This window comes from Podarcis liolepis, assembly GCF_965112155.1.
Source record: "Podarcis liolepis genome assembly, chromosome: Z".
Classification (NCBI taxonomy): domain Eukaryota; kingdom Metazoa; phylum Chordata; class Lepidosauria; order Squamata; family Lacertidae; genus Podarcis; species Podarcis liolepis.
Window position 1 is genome coordinate 28,026,289 of NC_139570.1, and position 19,339 is coordinate 28,045,627.

Genomic DNA, 19,339 nt, shown 5'->3' on the forward strand with positions numbered 1-19,339 from the left:
AAGTGACTCACCAGGTATAATTTCCAGGTAAAGAGGGACCTTGTGGGTCCTCTCCTGTGTGGAAGTGAACCCTTTACCACTTTGCCACCACCCCCACTCCCCCAAAGTAAGGCTTGTTTTGCTTGTGGAAAGGAGGAGACTGGCAGGCTTCTTTTATTTGGGCATGTCCAATGTGTTTGTTAAAGACTAACAAAATGAAACAAAAGCACCTTGAGGACTTTTTTATGTTCTACAAAACTACTTGGAAGGTGCAAACAGTTTTGGGGGGTGAACTGTGGTCAGAAGACTGACACATCACTGGTGTAAGCTTGGATTTAGATTAGTAGGAAGATTCTCTCTTATTTCATCTGCCTGGTATAGTCTGAACTCCTTTCTTAACCCCCGCCCCTTAGTTCATCTTCACAAGCCTAACATAACTTGATTGTGAGATAGAACCGAGAATCAGGGCAGGCGGGAGGATAGACCATATCATATAAATTTTAAAACAAATTTAAAATGACACAGAAGAGGGAAATATATCCTGGATCCCAGCTCCTTCTCTGGCAGTGGAATGTCTGCTCAGTAGTAAGCTCCATTGTGTTTGATGGGACTTACTTTTAGGTAAGGGTGTATAATAGCCTTCCACAACCTGGGGCCCTTCCAGATGTTTTGGAATATGATTATGATGCTCTGGAGAACATCAGGATGATGAAGGCTGGCCTAAAACTGCAAAGTTTCCCTAGCTAATGTGGATCTTTTAGCTCTAAGCTGCATTGATGAAAGTGTGAAATCAATGTGTGACAGACTGGTAGATGTGTGTAAGAAGCAAGCAAGATGGGAATGACCTCAGCTAGAATCCCCTTTCAAGTAGAAAACTCTTGGAATTTTTCATCCTTGCTGTTACCCTAAGCTAGGCCCTGTCTGCACCACCAGTTTCCTGAGTATCAATATTTAAGTAAAGTAGATTAACCTGTACCTGACCTGTAGCTGAAAATATCTGAGGATCTGTAACGGTATCACTGCAAGATGAAATTTGCCTTGCTTGGGCTAAACTTTATCCCTGTCCTCCCTTGACAATGCCTCTGCTGTTCATCCCCCAAAGGTGAGTCTTGGGTCCTTTGCATGAAAGATTCTGCAGATTTGCTTATTCCATGACCTCTAAAAGTAACCAGGCTGTCTTTTCTATTTCCCCACGTGGCAGATCATAAGCACCCTGGAAACCACAGCAAGTAATGTCTCTGGGGTCTATTTCTGTGTGGCTTCCAACAAGGTTGGCACAGAAGAAAGAAGCATTCGATTCTACGTCTCAGGTAAGGTACCAGTGCGCCTTCACACCTTATATTCTGGAAGCACATCTGCAGCAGTGCACATATATCCATGCATACATGTATTGCAGGTTCACTGGACACCATGGCTGCTTCAGAATCTGGCATACTTGCTAGGGAAATATTGGGGTTCAGTAGCCTGTGGGTTCAGCCAGGGTGGTCAATAAGGGCCAGACTCCAACTGTAAGTCAAACATACAGTGGTGCCTCGCAAGACGAAAAGAATCCGTTCTGTGATTCTCTTCGTCTAGCGGTTTTTTCATCTTGCGAAGCAAGCCCATTGACGGATTAGCGCTATTAGCGGCTTTTAGCGGCTTATCTGCTGATCGGATCAGCTGATAAGCGGCTTAGCGGCTTAGAAAAAGGGGAGGGAAGGAAAAAAAAACCAGCAGGAACTCGCAAGACATTGTCGTCTTGCGAAGCAAGCCCATAGGAAATTCGTTTTGCGAAGCACCTCCAAAACGGAAAACTCTTTCGTCTAGCGAGTTTTCCGTCTTGCGAGGCATTCGTCTTGCGGGGCACCACTGTAATGTTTATTTACTAAAGCATTGCATTGCATTCTGACATACTCTCACCATGCAGATGAAGCAAGTTGGACGCCAACAGCTGAAACACACTTCTGTTTCCATTAAACATACATTGTGACATAGCACAAAGAGATACACATGGCAAGAGTAGGAATGTCCCACTTTACAATAGCAAGGTTGCAAAACAGGGTCTTCTGTGGCAGAGGCTATGTACGGTAATCTTGTCAAAGATGCCTGTGGTTATCGGTTTAAACAGATCTTACATTCCACTCAGCCCAGAGCTGCAAGGGACACACATGCATGGCCAGCTTGCTTACGAACACATTTCTGATTCTTAAATTCATTAATACCGTCATAGCTTCCATTCCTCCCCCCTGCTACACAATCAGTAGCTTTCTTCCCATGGAAAGAGGGTCCATATGTAGAAGATGAAGTATGGCTGTGCTGCTCACCCTACCTGCACAGTTATGTCTGTCCCAGGCATCTATGTTGAATGTTGAGTCTCCAATGAATCGGGAGCCCTTTTGGCTCCTGCAGACGTTATTGCTGAGCCAGCTCCCAGCTGGTGCAACAGAGGTGCTTGGATCAGACCCTTCACCCCACCTGGCAAAGAACTGGCAAATCCTAGGCTGGCCCAACTCAACCTCCAAAATGTCCTGTTTTAGAGTCCTACTCCATCTTAGAGCCTCCACCAATCAGCAGTGCTCTCCTCCACTAGTGGAGAGGAGCCTGCCCTGAATCCTAAACACATACACACAGCCACCAACATCAGTATGCTAGGATTTCTCCCTTAAGTTAGGAATGTTGCAAAGAAGAATCCTCTTGCAGAAGTCCCATGCAATATGAATGAAGAGGGTGGAGAAGAAAATCAAACTCATTTGCATCTTAATGAGAAATTCACACTTCTTAAATCTAGGGAAAATAGCACTGTGTCCAACCAAACGACATATACAAACATTTACATTTTTGGTGCAATGTGCATAAAGATGCATGTTTTGGTGAAAGTAACTTATAAAAATGCACTGTATTAGGGGACATTAGGTTTTTTAAAAAGTACATTAGTCAAAAGTGCATTAAAATATGCTTGTTAGGAGAAAGTGGCACAAAAATGCTGATGAATTTGCAAGCTGATGCATCATCAGCATCATCATCATCATCATCATTTTTTATTTTTATGCCACCTTTCCACAGTTAAAAAAAATGCTCAAGGCAGCTTACAGCATAACAAGATTTACATAATTACAAAAGTAATAAACAATAACTAAACCACATCAAAAAAATACACAACCAAATGGGAAACAATTTCCAAACAAATCAAAATCTAGAACTAAGAATACAGCATGAATATCACTGTTTAAAATGATATAGGTAAAAAAATAACAGCAATTTAAACAAAAACAAAACAAAATGGAGCCCTCTTTGCCCAGCGGCAGCAGTGGCAGCAGTCCTTTAAAGAGCCCATTAGGCCCCGCCCTGGGCCAGGTGTTGCGTGGCAGGACTGGGGCCCTCAGGCGCTGAGCAGGGGAGTCCTCCTGGGTGGTAGCTGCAGCAGCAGTTCCTATTGGCCCTTCAGGCCCCACCCTGATGCAGAAGTGTGGTGCATTGAATTTAATATTGGGGAAATGAGAACCTTCGAGAACCGAACTTGCCAGAACCGTGCATCCCTAAAGCCTGTTCAGGTCCGACTAATTTTACTGGAGCTTGCACAGAGGACTTTGCTGTACGATTGTGTCCCTTAAGGTTCACTAGATTTCCTCACACAAAAGTTTAAATGTCCTACCTAACAGACATAAGATAAGATTTGCTGCCAGATTCCCAAATGGGGACAGTTACAAACGGTTGCCCCAGGCAGTTTATCCTCTCCTGACACATTTATGAGACACATGAAAAGGGCCTGTGCTTTTTCAGGCTGGCAAGGGGGCTGTTCTGTCCATTCTCACTGTAAGCAATGCAGCTGCTCTGCGGAAGCTCAAAAACAGAACTTGCAAAAGCACAGAGGGTTTAAATTATGCAGTTTATTGTGCAAAGGACAGGAAATTAAAGCCAATTAATTCCTTGTAAAAACAAATGGAACCAGACTTCCTTTTTGATATATACTGACAGTTTACCTTTTCTCATTGGAATAATTTATATGTTTTTGTAAGGAATCCTGGACACTTGAGCTCCCAAATTGCAGTAATAGCAATTAATAAATACAGTAACTACAGCTGAAAGCAAATGCTCCGCTACTTTTAGAAGATGTTACATAGCTCATGCTTTACAGCAGTGAGTTGTGTGTGTGGATTTTTTAAAGGCTATTTGCATCTGTCAGTGCAAGTATGTGAATTATATTTTATGTGCCTGGACAATGTAAGCACAGACATTCAACAAACAATCAAAGTGAAGATGCACTCTCACTCAGGTGAATCATCCTCCTTAGGTATGGTATGCAGAGTGACACAAGAGGTTTTCACATTTTTCAACCTTTTACATAATAGGGACACCATGTTTAATCTAGCCTCCCCAACTTGGAACAATCAATATGTTTCCGACCACAACTTTCATCAGTGCCAGACATGCACAAGATGGGACTGATGGGAATTATAGTCTGAAATACCTGTAGGACACCAGGGTGGAGAAAGCTATTTAATTAATTTAAATTTTTTTGGTTGATTGTCCAGATGTTCCTTTTTGTTATGCATTCATGACAGTTTGTGCTCATGATGCCATCAGGGTGATTAACCACAATCTTGCTTTCAATGCTGTTGGTGCCTCCAAAGGTTTGGGGGGCAATCACACTGCTTTGTTTCTGATCAGTGCAGGTCCCATAACTTTCTGCTGAACTCCAGTAACTTTTCATACCACAATTTCCCAGGGGTGAGGTGGGGGTTGTTCCACTTTTCTGGTGCTATAGTGCAAAACTGTCCCTCTAGATGGTGACAAGGAGGTAACATTAGGGAAGTATCTCAGAACACATGTGCCCACAGAGGCCTTCCTTAGTACCCGCAATGTTACTTCCCCACTTCCCTGCTGAAGTTCACCTCAAGAGACGCATTGTTACAGCCAGTAGAATAGGCTGTGTTGGGTGGGTAATGCCCAAAGAATTTTACTTGGTTTGCAGATGTGCTCACGGGTCCAAAACATGTAGTAGATGTGTGAGTTTGGCAAGCTCTACACACCCACCCTTATCTCTTACACATGAGGGAAAGCGTTTTCTAGATGGCGTTACAGGTGTGTGCATCATCTCAAACTAAGTAAATTCTGCTTTTTGGCTTTCTTTCACAATATTATCTTATTCACCTGCAAACATGCAGACATTTTGATGAATTAATTTGATTAATCAACTAAAACCCATACATTAACTCAGATTTCTTTAATTGGGTGTCAGCCCTAGAAATAATTGAGAATCAAACTGAATTAAATTACATCTGACAAGCACTTAAAAAATAAAATAAGTTGAATGTAGCCCTTGAGCTTAAAAATGTTCCCCCCTGACTGGCAACAGCTCTCTGAGGTTTCTCTCGAGATGCTTGTTATTGATCTTTAAGCTGCTCTGGAAGCCTTTTTGGTTGTAGAGCGGAGTTAAACATGTTTTGATTCATTCATTCATTCATTCATTCATTTCAGAGTTCCAAACTATACCTTTCCCAGCAAAATGACCCATCATGACAATTGCTGAATATCACCTGGGGAATTGCCATATTTTTCTGTGTATAAGACACCCCCATGTATAAGAAACCCCCTGTTTTTGGAGACTCCAATTTAAGAAAATGGAGGGGATTGCCCAGGGTTGTTGAGCTTTTTTTTACAGAAAATCACTCACCAGACTGACAAACGCTGCCAGTCACATGCTTCACAATCGCCACAAAGCGTCTGCCCAATCGACACCAGCAGCCAGCAAGCAAACACACCATTGCAGTAGTGGAAGCCAATCCACAGCAGCCCTTGCCACAGCCACTAACTACCCATCCAATCACCACTGACAACCTCCTCGTGGCTACAACCCATCGCCCATTCCCCCCTCTGCAATATGAGCAAGATGAGCCCCAATTTTGAACATTATTTTAGAGTAAAAAACCCTCATCTTATACACGGAAAAGTATGGTATGTCCTGTTTTCTGTGGTGTTGTTTCCAGGGCAAATTCACACCCACCTTCAAGCTGACAACTTGCAAGTGTTGATGTGAAATAAATCCATATTACAGAAGTTTGTTTACACTCCATTGAACAAACAACATGTTAGCTGAGAGAAGCAGGGAAGAGGAACTCAGCTGAACAAACCATTGCATGCCCTCATCTGGAATCCCTGAACAGCTCTTGATTCCAGACTGAAATGAGTGTTACTAATTCTGGTCTGGAAAACCTGAATGTGTTGGAGAGAAATCCTTCCATGGATTCCATGCATTCAACTGAAGGCCTTGACAGTGTATCTTTACGTACACGTGACAAACGTGGTCATGGACCTGCGCTGTATGTTACCATTCATACAAACAGAGCCCAGTTACAATAGGCAGTGTAAGAAGGCAGGAATTGCCACTTGTCACAATTAGCATTGTTTCTATTCTGCTGCAGTTCAGTTTCTGCCAAATACTACATTATTTATCCCAAATGCAATGCCCAAGCCTATAGACCTATGATACCTTCTGTTTGGGGTAGATGAAGATGCCTCAGCAAAATAGCCATTTAGAGGCCTAATGGGGTGTTTAGTGAATGGCAACATGGCTAGATCAGGCCTAGGGGTAGAGTAGAAATTCTATTCAGTACACATTTAAAGGTAAGCTTATGCAGATTGCACTTTCTGATGCAATACATGAATTGAGAGTCCCCCTTCAAAATGTGCACTTCTGCAGATGTTGCACTGCGGTTCTCCAACCAAGTAATGTGTACAAAAATGCATATACTGGTGTAAAGTGTGCATGAAAATGCATATATTAGTGAATATAATGTGTTAAAAATGGGTTGTATTTGGGGAATTTGCTTGTAAAAATATGAATACAGTCATACCTTGGATGTTCAACTTCCAAAAATAGTTCACTTCTGGGTTTGCAATGTTCAGGAGCCAAAACGTTCAGGAGCCAAGCTGTTCAACTTCCAAGGTACGGCTGTATTAGGACAACTTCACACAAAAATGTTGATGAATTTTCATGAGAATATTTTTTTTTAAATCACAAACTGATGTGGGAATATGGGGAAACTGAAGACTGTAAAAAGAAAGAAAGAAAGAAACCGAGAGAAACTAAAATTGACAGATTCACCAATCTCAGGCCAGAGAGAAGCCATCAGGAGCCAGGCCTGGGCATTTGCGTCCGACTAACTTAGCATTGCCTAAATATTATTTTATTTCAGTTTATTTTTTGGATGATGGTTTTTTTCTAAAAGTTTCACACAAGTTTTGACTGCTGCTTTTACATCAGATTTCCATGTTATTTTAGACAAACATTGCAGGTAGCTATATTGATCCATTAGAGCAGAAAACAAACAACAACCCAAAAGCATCCATAGCGTAATATCTATTATTAGGACTGACTGAAATGTTGTAAGTGAGCTTTCAAGTCCCCTTGAGCTGGATTTTAAGCCACAGAGAAAAAGGGGCAGGGAGAAAGATGTTGCTACTGGACGTGATCCCATTCTGCAGTTTGTAATCATCACAGGATGGAGTGGAGCGAGTGTTTGTGCAGCTTTACGTACTGCTGCTGGGATAAAGAAGCAATGGCCACTCTTCCTTTGAAAATCTAAAAGCCAGCAGTTATTGAGAGCTGGTAATCAAACACATGGGGCTGTTGAAAAGTCATAAAAATAAAGTATTACTTTACAGTGCAGTCCTATATATAACTACTAAGAAGTAAGCTCCATTGAGTTCAGTGAGACTTACTCCCAGGTAAGTGAATAAAGGATTGAATTCTTTGTACCTTTTTTCATTGAGCTTTTATCATATAGTGATTGCTTGACTTTAATAGTGAATTTATTAACTTCAGTGTTTTATTTTAGAGGAGCAAGCCATAAACTTGCTTGTTAATCGCAAGAAAATAACTCAAAATCCAAATTTAGACCAGGAAACAATACCTTTTTATTAGCAGGGAAATTCTACAAAGTAGTGAGCAAGGTTTTTAGTTGTGCCATGGTCTTTTCTGGGATAGATGACTAAAATGACTCAACACAGAAGGGTTTTATGTCTTAGGTGGGAACCTTTACCAGCCTGAGGCCCACATTCCCCCATGGGCAATCTTCCAGGGGTCTGCATGATAGTGGTGGGTGGGACCAGAGGCAAAAATGAGCAGAGCAATGGAGGTGTCTTGGGGCAAACATGTTCTGGAGAAAGAGCCAATGGTTGGATAGAGAAGCCTAGAGGGTTGCATTTGACCCCCAGGCATGAGGTTCCATACTCCTGTTTTAGGTAGAAGAAATGGTGAATGCCCAGTCTGTTGTTAGTTTCAATCCTAAAAAGGGAACAGAGAAATCTATGTGTATGGAAAATGTATTAGTCTCAGTTCAGTAGCTGTGAGGATAATTGCCAGGTAATTTCGAACTATTAAAAATGGTTAAGGCCTGGCTGCATGCCCAGGTGCCATGAACCTGCCCCCATCAGGACATCTCAGCAAAACCAAAGACCACCAGCAACATTGTATGGGTTAATATTAGGCCACAGGTTTATTGCTGACAGATGTGAGTGAGTTAGGCTTGGCACTGGGCTAGCTACCATCACCTCCAGCCCACCTGCTGGAGGGATACCAGGGGTCAAGGCCCGTTTTGGGATTGACCCATGACATACATCAAGTGGGTACAACCCCCACAGAGTTGCTGCATCAGGGGAGGCCACACCAGCTTTTAAATCCTGGGAGTGGATCTGAGTGAAGACTCCTTAGAATCAGTCTCAGGCCTGGCCCGTTGAATTGCCCCCCCAGCAGCTGGTGTGAGGGGAATTTGTCTCCTAACAATTGCCAGAAGCGATACCCAGTGGTGCAACAGATGGCAGCAGGCCGCAAATACCACATCATCCACATAGAGGGTGAGCAAATATTGTCAGAGGCTGGGGAGAGTGTTTGGCAACTGACACACACACAGTTTCCCTGTCTCCTCCCATTTGTAGCGTTCTTCAGGTCAAACTACATTAGTCTATATGTGCTTCATTTGGTAAAGACCATAGCTTAGTGGCAGAGCATCAGCTATGCATGCAGAAGGTCCCAGGTTCAGTCCTTGGAGTCTCCATACAGGGCTGGAAAAAGACTCCTGCCTGCTGAGACCCAGGAGAACGTGTTGCCAATACTGAGTTAGATGGACCCGTGGTCTGAGTCAGCTTCCTGTGTGCCATTGCTTTTTTGCCATTTGAAAACAAGAAGTTATCCATTGTCTCAATTGCATTTCAAGCATGGTTACAAGTGTCCTCCTTCCCCCCCTTCCAGATGTGCCATCCCAACTACAGACTGAGCCACAAATCACAGCCATTGTAGCAAGCAATGTCCAGTTGACCTGCAAGTCCTCCAAGTACATATACAACCACCTCTCTTGGTACAACCCCACCTTGCAGGCCGTTCCTGATGCTTTGATGCAGAAGAAGGTGGACAACTATTCCATCTACTTGACGTTGGGCCTTAAGAATGTCTCGCAGGCCCACGCTGGCCTATACAGGTGCAGAGCTCGAAGCCACCCAAATAGCACTGAGGGGCTGGAGAAAAACACCATGCTCAACGTCAAAGGTGAGTCTGGTAGGGTGGCCAGATTTCCCAAGGGAATGTTGTTGAACAGGGACATACCTGGGCAGGTCAAGGGATGATTGAAAATAAAACTACAAATATCATTATGCATATCTGTGGAATAGTTGGACTACTGTGTATCATTCTAGTACACAGTGGCCTCGCCTTAAAAAGGATATCATAGAGTTAGAAAAGTTTCAGAAAAGTGCAGCTCCCCTATGAAGAAAAGGTACATTAGGGATTTCTTTAGTAGAAAGAACTCGGGTTGAGAGGGATTTGACAGAGGTGCATAAAATTATATGTGGTGTAGGGAAGAGGTGGACAGAGACAAGTTTTTCTCATTATCTCACAATATTAGAACTCAGGACCATTCATTGAAACTCAATGTGGAAAGATTGAAACAGGAGGTGGTGCTTTGCACAGTGCATGTCTCACTTTTCTGAAATCTCAGACAAGCAGTAGAAATACAAAAACAAACAAAAAGAAAACAGCAAGAGATTTTGTCAAGGTCAACCTCAATAAATGTCAGATATATTGTATTTGGCTTGGTGGGTCACAAGTTGTGTGGCTCTAGACTTTAGCGTGGAAACAAATAGATATGAACATATGAGCACCCCTTGATAGATGAGACCAGAGGCTCATTTAGTATAGTAACCTGTTCCCCAGAATGGCCATCTAGATATTTATGAGCAGTGCCCACCCACCCATGAGGTGGGCTGAGGCAGCTGCCTTGAGCGGTGGAACACCAAGGAGCAGCTTCATGCCACCACTGGCAAGATCACATGTTATCCCACTGAAATCTCACAAGAGCTCTGAACCTCAAGGCCTTCATAAAGCACATCTGTGCATTTCATGGTGTATGCTAAAAGTCTGAAAACCATAGCTCTTATTTTCAAAAGAGCCTGTGGTATTAGCCTCATAATTGAAGGAATAAATATATGGCAGTGGATTATGATAAAGACTAAGGGTGGCACCCAACAAAGTGCATTCACTAGCACAATGATTTCCACTTGTGGAATGGAAGCTTCTTTCTTCCTCGTTTTCCTCTACCCATGAGCCCCCATGCCCCTCTCTAATCTGATCTGGAAGGTTGAGGGAACCCTCAGAATAGATTTAGGGGTGCATGGGGAGAGGAGAGGGAGGGGAAGTTCATTGTGCAACCAAAAGTACTTTGTTGGATACCATCCAAAGAAACCTTTAGGAGACAGATAAAGGGAGATCCAGATTATTTCTTTCACGTCTTGCAGTTTCTAAAACTTGATTTGTGATTTTAAGGAATGTTCATGATTATCTAAGCCTATAGAAGACTCCTGCTGGTCAACGGGTCCATTTCAGATTTCTTAACATACCAAGAACATACCAAGAAAAAAAGAAATTCCACACATCTCAGTTGTGCCATCTTTCTAGGCATGTTATTAGTGAGTGAAGATTTTCTCCAATTGACCTCAAAGAAAGCAGGAATGGATATCCTTCACCGCCACCAGTTGCACCCTGGTGTCCATTCAGTTTATGCTAGTTAGGGGGGGACTGTGAAAATCGGATGATTCTCCCAAGTTCATAAGTCAACAGAGAGTCTTGGCTCCTAAACAAATTCCTCCATGCCAGCTACAATACAGGACTGTAGCAAATGTCCCCAGTGTCCAGCCTGAAGGTCCATGAGGCCACCTCCTTGCTGAAGCAAAGTAAGTCTGGGTCTGGTGAGTGCCTGGATGGGAGACCTCTGGGAACAACATGTACACTGCCTTGGATTCCATGATGGAAGAAGATGGGATATAGATGTAAGAGAACAAATAATAAAATATATAAAAGTGAAGTGCAGCCCCACACTTATCTGAATGATTAAAATGTGACAAGCAAGGTTAAAAGAGAGCTTCTTCTCTCTACCTGGCCACTTGATTTGCTGTGACGTTCTTTGAGTCAGAGAGAATTTCTCCAACAGAGCAAATGGAAAATCCAATTCCAGCTTTTTCGGAAAATCCAATTCCAGCAACAGCATTCTCCCTGTCAGGATGTTATTATCTGCAGCCAGGTGCCTCAGAACACTTTACTTCAAAGACCTCTGTCCGTCATTCGCTTGAACCAAAATATTGTAGCTGTACAGGTGGATTCATTTATTTTTTAAGCAGTTGCTGATTTTCTCTGTCAGGGTGTTGAAAAAGTTTAGGCTGCTCAATCATTCTGTTGTTAGGGAGCAATCGTGTGGCTGTGCCACCATGGCTAAAGCAGGGGTAGGGGACCTGTAGCCATCCAGATGTTGTCTCATCAGCCACAGCCAACATGGCTGATGGATAACAATATTTTCTGGGATCTGTGGTGCCAACAACATTTCGAAGGCCACAGGTCTCATAATCCTATAAAACCAACATGGTGTGCTCCATTAAGACCTGGGTGTGAGAACTGAATGGACTTGATCTGACTCAGCTCTGCCTATTCAGTATGATATCAACCCTGCCTGGAGGGTGGGGTGGGGTGGGACAGGGTGGGAGAGGCATAGCTGCAGTCCATAGGACACAAGTATCTGGTTGGACACTTTGAGAACAGGATGCTGGGCTAGATGGGTGTCTAACCTGATCTAGCATGGCTCTCATTGTGTTCTTACACCCTTGTGCTGACATTAGAACTGGGGATGGAGGGCGATCCTGATATTTCAAACAGAAAATTTTATACTGGATAATCTGGTATAAAACTAACAGTTCACACCCACATTTCACATCCACAAAGTTCACATCTTCACCATACCTTGAAAGCACATTGCTTCCTCTAAAGAATCCTGGGATTTGTAGTTTGTTAAAGAGGGCTGGGAATTGTCGCTCCGTGAGCAGTAAACTACAGTATCCAAGATCCTCTGGGGGTAAGCCATGTAGTTTAGATGTGCTATGACCCAAATGAATGCATAAGGGTGATACTATTTGGAGAAGGAAAAAGAAAAGAAAACTTCCAAATCTCGGCTAGTCTTCTTGAGGAGTGCCAGTTTCAGCTCTTGGGAGGGAATCCTTGGGGAAGACACCCTCTGCTGTTGTTTGTTTGCACCTCCCCTCTGGGGCAGAGGAAGAGGCAGGTGAACAAGTAGGTTGCAGTGGTAAACATGAAACGCAGGTGCACAGGGCTCTTATCAGTGGGGCTCCTGCTGGGCTTTGGGCCCTTGGCAGGTGTCCTACCATACCAACCCCTGGCACCAGCCATGTTTCTGAGGTTAAAATACAATAGTTGAGGCAGAAAGAATGAAAAGTATAGACAACTGTACTAGATTGTCTGGCAATTACTGGTAGGAGAAGTACCGTATTTTTCGTCCCATGGGACGCTCCGTCCCATAGGACGCACCTAGTTTTTTTGGGGGGAAATCAAGGGAAATGTTTTTCCCTTTATTTCCCCCCCAAAAGCAGGTCGGGGAAACCGAACCAGGTCGAGGAACAGCGGGATGGCGGCACTGCGCCTCCCTGCTGTCCCCCGAGCTTGTGGGGCTGGCCGATGTCTGCTCGGCGCGAGGGGTGCAGGCTGCTATCTGCAGCATGGGGAGTCCTGTGGGGAACTCCTGCAGGACTCCCCATGCTGCGGATGTCTGTCTGGCACGTGGGGTGCTCTGCTTCAGGGTGCCCCACCCACCGGGCGGCAGGCTGCTATCCGCAGCATGGGAAGCCCTGTGGGGACCTCCTGCAGGGCTTCCTAGGCTGCGGATGTGTTCCCGAAGCGCCGGGCGCTCTGCTTTCAGGGCGCCCGGCGCTCCGGGAAGCAGGCTGCTATCCGCAACCTAGACATCCCTGCAGGACCTCCCGCAGGGCTGCCTAGGCTGCGGATGTGTTCCCGAAGCCTGGAGAGCTAGAGGTGTCGGTGCGCACCGACCCCTCTCGCTCTCCAAGCTTCAGCGAAAGCCTGCATTCGCCCCATAGGACACACCCAGATTTCCCCTTCATTTTTGGAGGGGGAAAAGTGCGTCCTATAGGGCGAAAAATACGGTAAATAATGCTTCCTGGCACCTGTCCTTGGTACTTTGAGCATATCATACATTAATTTAGGGTGGTGGTCATCTCCACTCTTGTTTTTACAGGACAAAACTGACTCTGCATTCTTGTCGCCCCAATATTTAGCTCAGGACCACCTCCTGTGAGCATGTGATAAAACTGACACCCGGGCTGAATTTGTGGCCTGAGGACGTCCTCTGAGTAAAAGCACTTACTATAAGCTATCTGCAACCATGAGAGCTACTTTCTATTATACCATATTCCTCTGAATTTTGGAGGATAGCCTCAGCCATCTGTTCGTTCCTAGTTTGGTTGGATTTAAATCTGTGCTGTGTTTTTATTGATGTGATCTTTCTGTATCCTTTCCACTTTTCTTTCTTTTTTTTTCTTTTTTCTTTTGCTTTCCATGCATTAGAGACTGTGTGTTGGTATAAGGATGGAAATGCAGGTCTTTGGTGAATATGTGGTCCTTAAAAGCGTTGCTTCCTTATATTTGCAGTTAAGACTGTGCCTTACATTATGGAGAACTTCACAGACTTCGAAGTAAATGTTAGTGGGAAAATTGTTCTGGAGTGCAAAGTGAATGGGACACCCAAACCCACAATTGCTTGGCTGAAAAATGGCTATCCAATTACTCCTGCTTCAGGTGAGCCTCTGTTTCTTCAACCTTTGATTACTGTAGTAGTATTTTCCTTTGATTAACACCAGAGAAACACTCACATCTGAAACCTGGAGAACTGCTGTCAGTCAGTGTAGGCAATATGCTGCTCTGCATAGCTCATAACTGAGTTAGAAACATGGCTTACTTAACTTTTCAAAATAAAAGGATAGAGTAGAAAAATGAGATTTGATCCATTTTTTAAAAAAAAAACATTATACAGGGATATATCATAAGCATAAATGTCTCTAGCAAACATTACTAGGTTGTCAAATATACAAGTCATCCTTAGTGCTTTTGCGTATTAGGGTTGGCAACTTACTAAAACCATGTGTAAAAAATACAAAATGCATTTTAAGCATGACAATATGACCCAAGAAAGGAAGGAAGGAAGGAAGGAAGGAAGGAAGGAAGGAAGGAAGGAAGGAAGGAAGGAAGAAAGAAAGAAAGAAAGAAAGAAAGAAAGAAAGAAAGAAAGAAAGTTATCCTGCCCCACCACTATATAAGAAAGAAATCAGAACAGCAAGTTTCCTTTTTTTAACTGCTGGACAACACAGTTAATATTACTCCTGATGTTCTGCTTTTTTTGTCCTCTTGGTCTGAGATGAGGAAAAGTTTTCTGTGCAATTGTGATAGTTCTGGGATGCTCAGCGTGCTAGCTATAGTGCAGGCCACATCCAGGAACCCACACCTGTTCACTTCAATTCAGATAGTGTCATTGTCCTGATACTGGCGGATTGATGAGAAATCCTGGCTTCATGAGTCTTTCCAATTTAATGAGTGTGGAATGTCTGAAACATCTGATGGCATGGACTTAACTTACGGCTTGTCCATACTTCCAGTTGTTTCATGCATAGAAAGCACAGGTTTGAGTGGCTTTGCCCCTGCCCTGCCACTTTCATCCAGAAAAACTCTGTCTTTAGTGCTAATTTGGAGCAAATGGAAATGAATGGAAAACCTGGTTGCCAGTTCTGTTTCAGCACTAAACTCTGGGTTTTCCCCGGGCGGGAAGCAATGGAGCAAATGGAAGTATGGATAAGCCCCATATCATATGCAGTGCAAAATATACTAACAAGTAACTTGAATGCTGCATTGGCGAGCGAGTCCTAACTGCCCCTTTCATTTCAGCTAGTCTGCCTGACCTTTAGAAAGGGGTGGATGCAAGAGAGAAGGAGACATATGGTCATTTGCCCTTCACAATCTTCTTTTTATACATTAACACTGCTCTGGGGAGTGTGTATGTGTGTGTGTTGTAACAGTTGCTAGCTGAGAGGTATCCATCACAACCATAACCCAGAGAAGGGGTCAGCTTTTCTCCAGTTGAGGCTGAAAACTTGCAGGGCTGATACTAGTATTACTATTATTTTATTTATTTATATCCCACATTTTCCCCAGACCAGGACTCAAGGTAGCTTGCAGATAAGATAGAAACAACTAAAAAACAGAAAAACCATTATTAAAAAGCAATTAAAAGGTAATAGAATTAAATCTGTCTATCTATATTTATCATCTATCTACCTATCATCTTTTAAGGATACAGGTTATTGCAAAGAAAACATCACAGCACCAGCCCTTTCCTTAAAAAGTCAGTTCCCAAAAGTTCCCAGATTTGCTCAGTACTTGTCCCAGGGCTGGAATAAGGTATGTGTTTTTTAGGGGTCATGAAGGTGCCAAGACCAGCCTCTGTTGGTCTTAGAACATTCATCCTTTAGAGACATTTGCCACCCATGTCTCAAACTAAGGCTTGATTAATTTGTGTTTTGCAAAGATGCATATTTTTCTCTGCTCCTCATCAGTGGCTGCCCCTGTGTCTTTAATTTTCCTTCTTGGGTTAGGCAGAAAGGGATATATAATTCAGATCGGGCTGTTCTGGGCAGAAACCCTTTACAGCTCCTGAAATTTCATAAATAATTCCAGAGGGACAAGCATGTAACTCATCCAGCCAATGGAAACATGAATAAAATATCTGGAGTGGGGGGGACACCTCAGGGTAAATATTTCAGCATTCTGCATGGAAATTTGCACGCAGAGCTTATGTTAACAACAGCCGTATTCATAGGCAGGACACGTTACAGATCTAAACCCTATCCTCCTTCAGTCCCAGTGGGTTTTACCTGCTTGGTGATGATACCTCCTTAGCAAAACAGATTCACTTAGAAATCCCCTGCATTAGCGGGGAAATTAAAGATAGAAGGCTTTGCTTGGTGTCTGCACAGGCCGATGGGCTTTTCCATAGTGCTTGTAAGAAGCTTCCATCGCTACAGAGGGTGAAGTATGTGAACACAGAGAGGCCTTCCTTGATGTAAGGAAATTTGGAAGAGGGGGGCCCACCCACAGCATGATCCCTGTAAGTGGGGGCCGGGGCAACGCAACGTCCGGATGGAGGGGAGGGCTTGTGCTCACTGCAGCAGCGTCTCCAGGAGCTGCCCTGCCAATTTCATTTCATACATTTTAATACCTACCGCTTAATATAACAAAATATCTGAAGGGTTCACACTATGTTACAGCCATAAATTCACTCTTCTCCTAACAACGGACACTTACTCCAGCCATTGAGAATCATGCCCACAACCCCCTCTGTAGTCTGTATCTTCTGTACCTTCTGTTTCTTGGTCATGATAAAATATGGTCAAATGTTGAGGTATGACAGACTAAACATATTGTCCCATCTTATTTAGAATGGTCCTTCATTGAAACTACATCTTCTAGAACAGCCATTCCTTCACTGAGTTCTATTAAGGCATGTGTGGCTTATGGGTGGCCCCCCAGATGTTACTTAACTACATAACTGGATCAGGCCAGTGACCCATCTAGTCCAGCATCCTGTTCTCACAGTGGCCAACCAGTTACCTGTGGGAAACCTACAAGCAGGACCTGAGCACAACAGCCCTCTCCCCTCCTGCATTTTCCAGCATCTGGTATTCAAAAGTATTGCTGCCTGCAGCTGTGGAGGCAGAGCATACCCACCATGGCTAGAGGACCATGAATTCGTCTAATCATCTTTTTAAAGTCAGCTAGGTTGGTGGGCATCATTGCCTCCTGTGGGAGCCAGTTCCATAGTTTAACTATGCACTGCGTAACTATGTACTTCCTTCTATTTGTCCTGAATCTTCCAGCATTCAGCCTCACTGGGTGTTCACGAGTTGTAGCAATATGAGGGAGGAAGAAAAACTCTCGATCCACTTTTTCCATTCCATGCATAATTTTTAAACTTCTGTCACGTCACCTCTTACTTGTCTTTTTTTTCTCAGCTAAAAGGGCCCAAACTATAACTTTCATAGTACAGTGGTGCCTCGCAAGACGAAAAGAATCCGTTCTGTGATTCTCTTCGTCTAGCGGTTTTTTCGTCTTGTGAAGCAAGCCCATTGACGGATTAGCGCTATTAGCGGCTTTTAGCGGCTTATCGGCTTATCGGATCAGCTGATAAGTGGCTTAGCGGCTTAGAAAAAGGGGGGGAAGGAAAAAAAACTGCAGGAAATCGCAAGACATTTTCGTCTTGCGAAGCAAGCCCATAGGAGATTCGTTTTGCGAAGCACCTCCAAAACGGAAAACTCTTTCGTCTAGCGAGTTTTCCGTCTTGCGAGGCATTCGTCTTGCGGGGCACCACTGTACCTGATCGGTGGCCATGCTGGCTGCAGCTGGTGGGAGTTGTAGTTCATCAAACATTTGGAGAGCTAGCCTGGCTCTGAGAACCTCATGCACCTTAAAGTTTTTGGTTGCTTTTCAGAGTGCATCAGAATGCACTGAGAAAGTGACAAACAAAAGTAACCTTTTGCTCCGGGGGGGGGGGGGGCTATTTTGTATTTATTTAATCCTATTTGCAAATCACTTCTTATAAAAAGCTCAGAGTGATTTTAACAAGAAAAACAAAGAAACTACAATAACAATTAAAGAACAATTCCATATATAACAACAATTTAAAAACAATTTTGTACATAAAAGCAATTTCACATCCAATACAGATTGTAATAGATTGGCAAAGAATTCCTGAATCCCAATTTTCTAACCATAGCTTCAGCAAAATGACTCCCCTGCTGCTCTAAATTATGCTGCCAAAACGAAGAAAACTTGGAATGGATTTTTGTGTGGAAGGACTAGGAGCTCAGTTTCATTTTGAGATTCAAAACAAATTCCTGAGCTCTCTTCTTCAATTTGGAGCTTTTTTTTTCAGCAGGCTCCTGCAAGCCTGAGGCCTATTTTATGCCTTAGATGTAGTACACATTGTGGGTTGGGGTGAGGGGAGAGCAGGCCTCATATGATCCTATACCCAATACATCTAGTTAACAGGGCTTCAGAAAGCTGAGAGAGCAAAACTCTCCCTGAGATGCTGGAGAGCTGCTGCCGGTCAGAGCAGACGACCCTGAGCAAGATGATCCATTGGTGTGACCCAGAATAAGGCAGCTCCCTTTGATTTCATGTTCCTTCACGCTGCCAGGCACTTTTGTGTGATGTTGCCAGCAAACTATAGATGCCAATTATATGTTGAAAATGCTGCCATGAAAACACTCTAGTACGTGCTAAAACTACCTTTCAATCCATCCCTCAGGAATTTCCATGGAAAACAACACCCTGGTGATTGAGCGAGTGAAAAAGGACGATGAGGGTCACTATAAGTGCAAGGCCATCAATGAAATGGGCCAAGACAGCACCCAGGCGTTTATTAAAATAGAAGGTGAGATTGCAAGAGGGGAAAACCTTTGACAGGCTCAATCAAGCATTGTAAAGATACCCTAGATAAGATGCAGTGTGGATGAGCTGGGCCTGCAACAAAATGTTGCGGAATATCCTTGCCTCCTAGCAGGAGTGCTTCTGGTCATTCGTACCAGCCAGATATGCTCTCTTCCAGGTATTCTAGTCCACCCCACCACTCACACTGGTGTTCTGGATCACTCTACTCCCTCATGCCCTCCATACTGTAGCTATTGAGCATGCCCAGTCTTCATTGGGCTGTTTTTCATTGCTTTTGTTTCTTGCTCCATATGTTTATTTAGGTTGCAATCCTGTGGTCCCTGGAAGGGTGACCCAGAGGCCACAGGATACAACAGAGCATCTGCTGTCCCTTAGTGATGCAGAAACCTCCAACATACTGGCCCAGCCAGTATCAGAGGTCAAAAGTGGTGTCTCCAGTTAGTTTCCATTTCCAAGAACGTAAGAAGAGCCTCTGCTGGATCAGGCCTGTGTCCCATCTAGTCCAGCATCCTGTTCTCACAGTGGCCAAACAGA

The 19,339-nt window shown here is 43.7% G+C and overlaps 1 protein-coding gene across 5 annotated transcripts in view; it reads left to right on the forward strand.

The window, feature by feature from the left end:
* Positions 1-19,339, forward strand: part of LOC310698165 (vascular endothelial growth factor receptor kdr-like) — a 195,084-nt gene that overhangs the window by 123,042 nt on the left and 52,703 nt on the right. For all 5 annotated transcript variants that reach the window (XM_083484968.1, XM_083484969.1, XM_083484972.1 and 2 more), the window contains exons 12-15: positions 1,181-1,289; positions 9,209-9,502; positions 13,958-14,104; positions 18,663-18,788. In XM_083484968.1, coding sequence (XP_083341094.1) covers positions 1,181-1,289; positions 9,209-9,502; positions 13,958-14,104; positions 18,663-18,788 — 676 coding nt within the window. The remainder of the gene's footprint in view (positions 1-1,180; positions 1,290-9,208; positions 9,503-13,957; positions 14,105-18,662; positions 18,789-19,339) is intronic.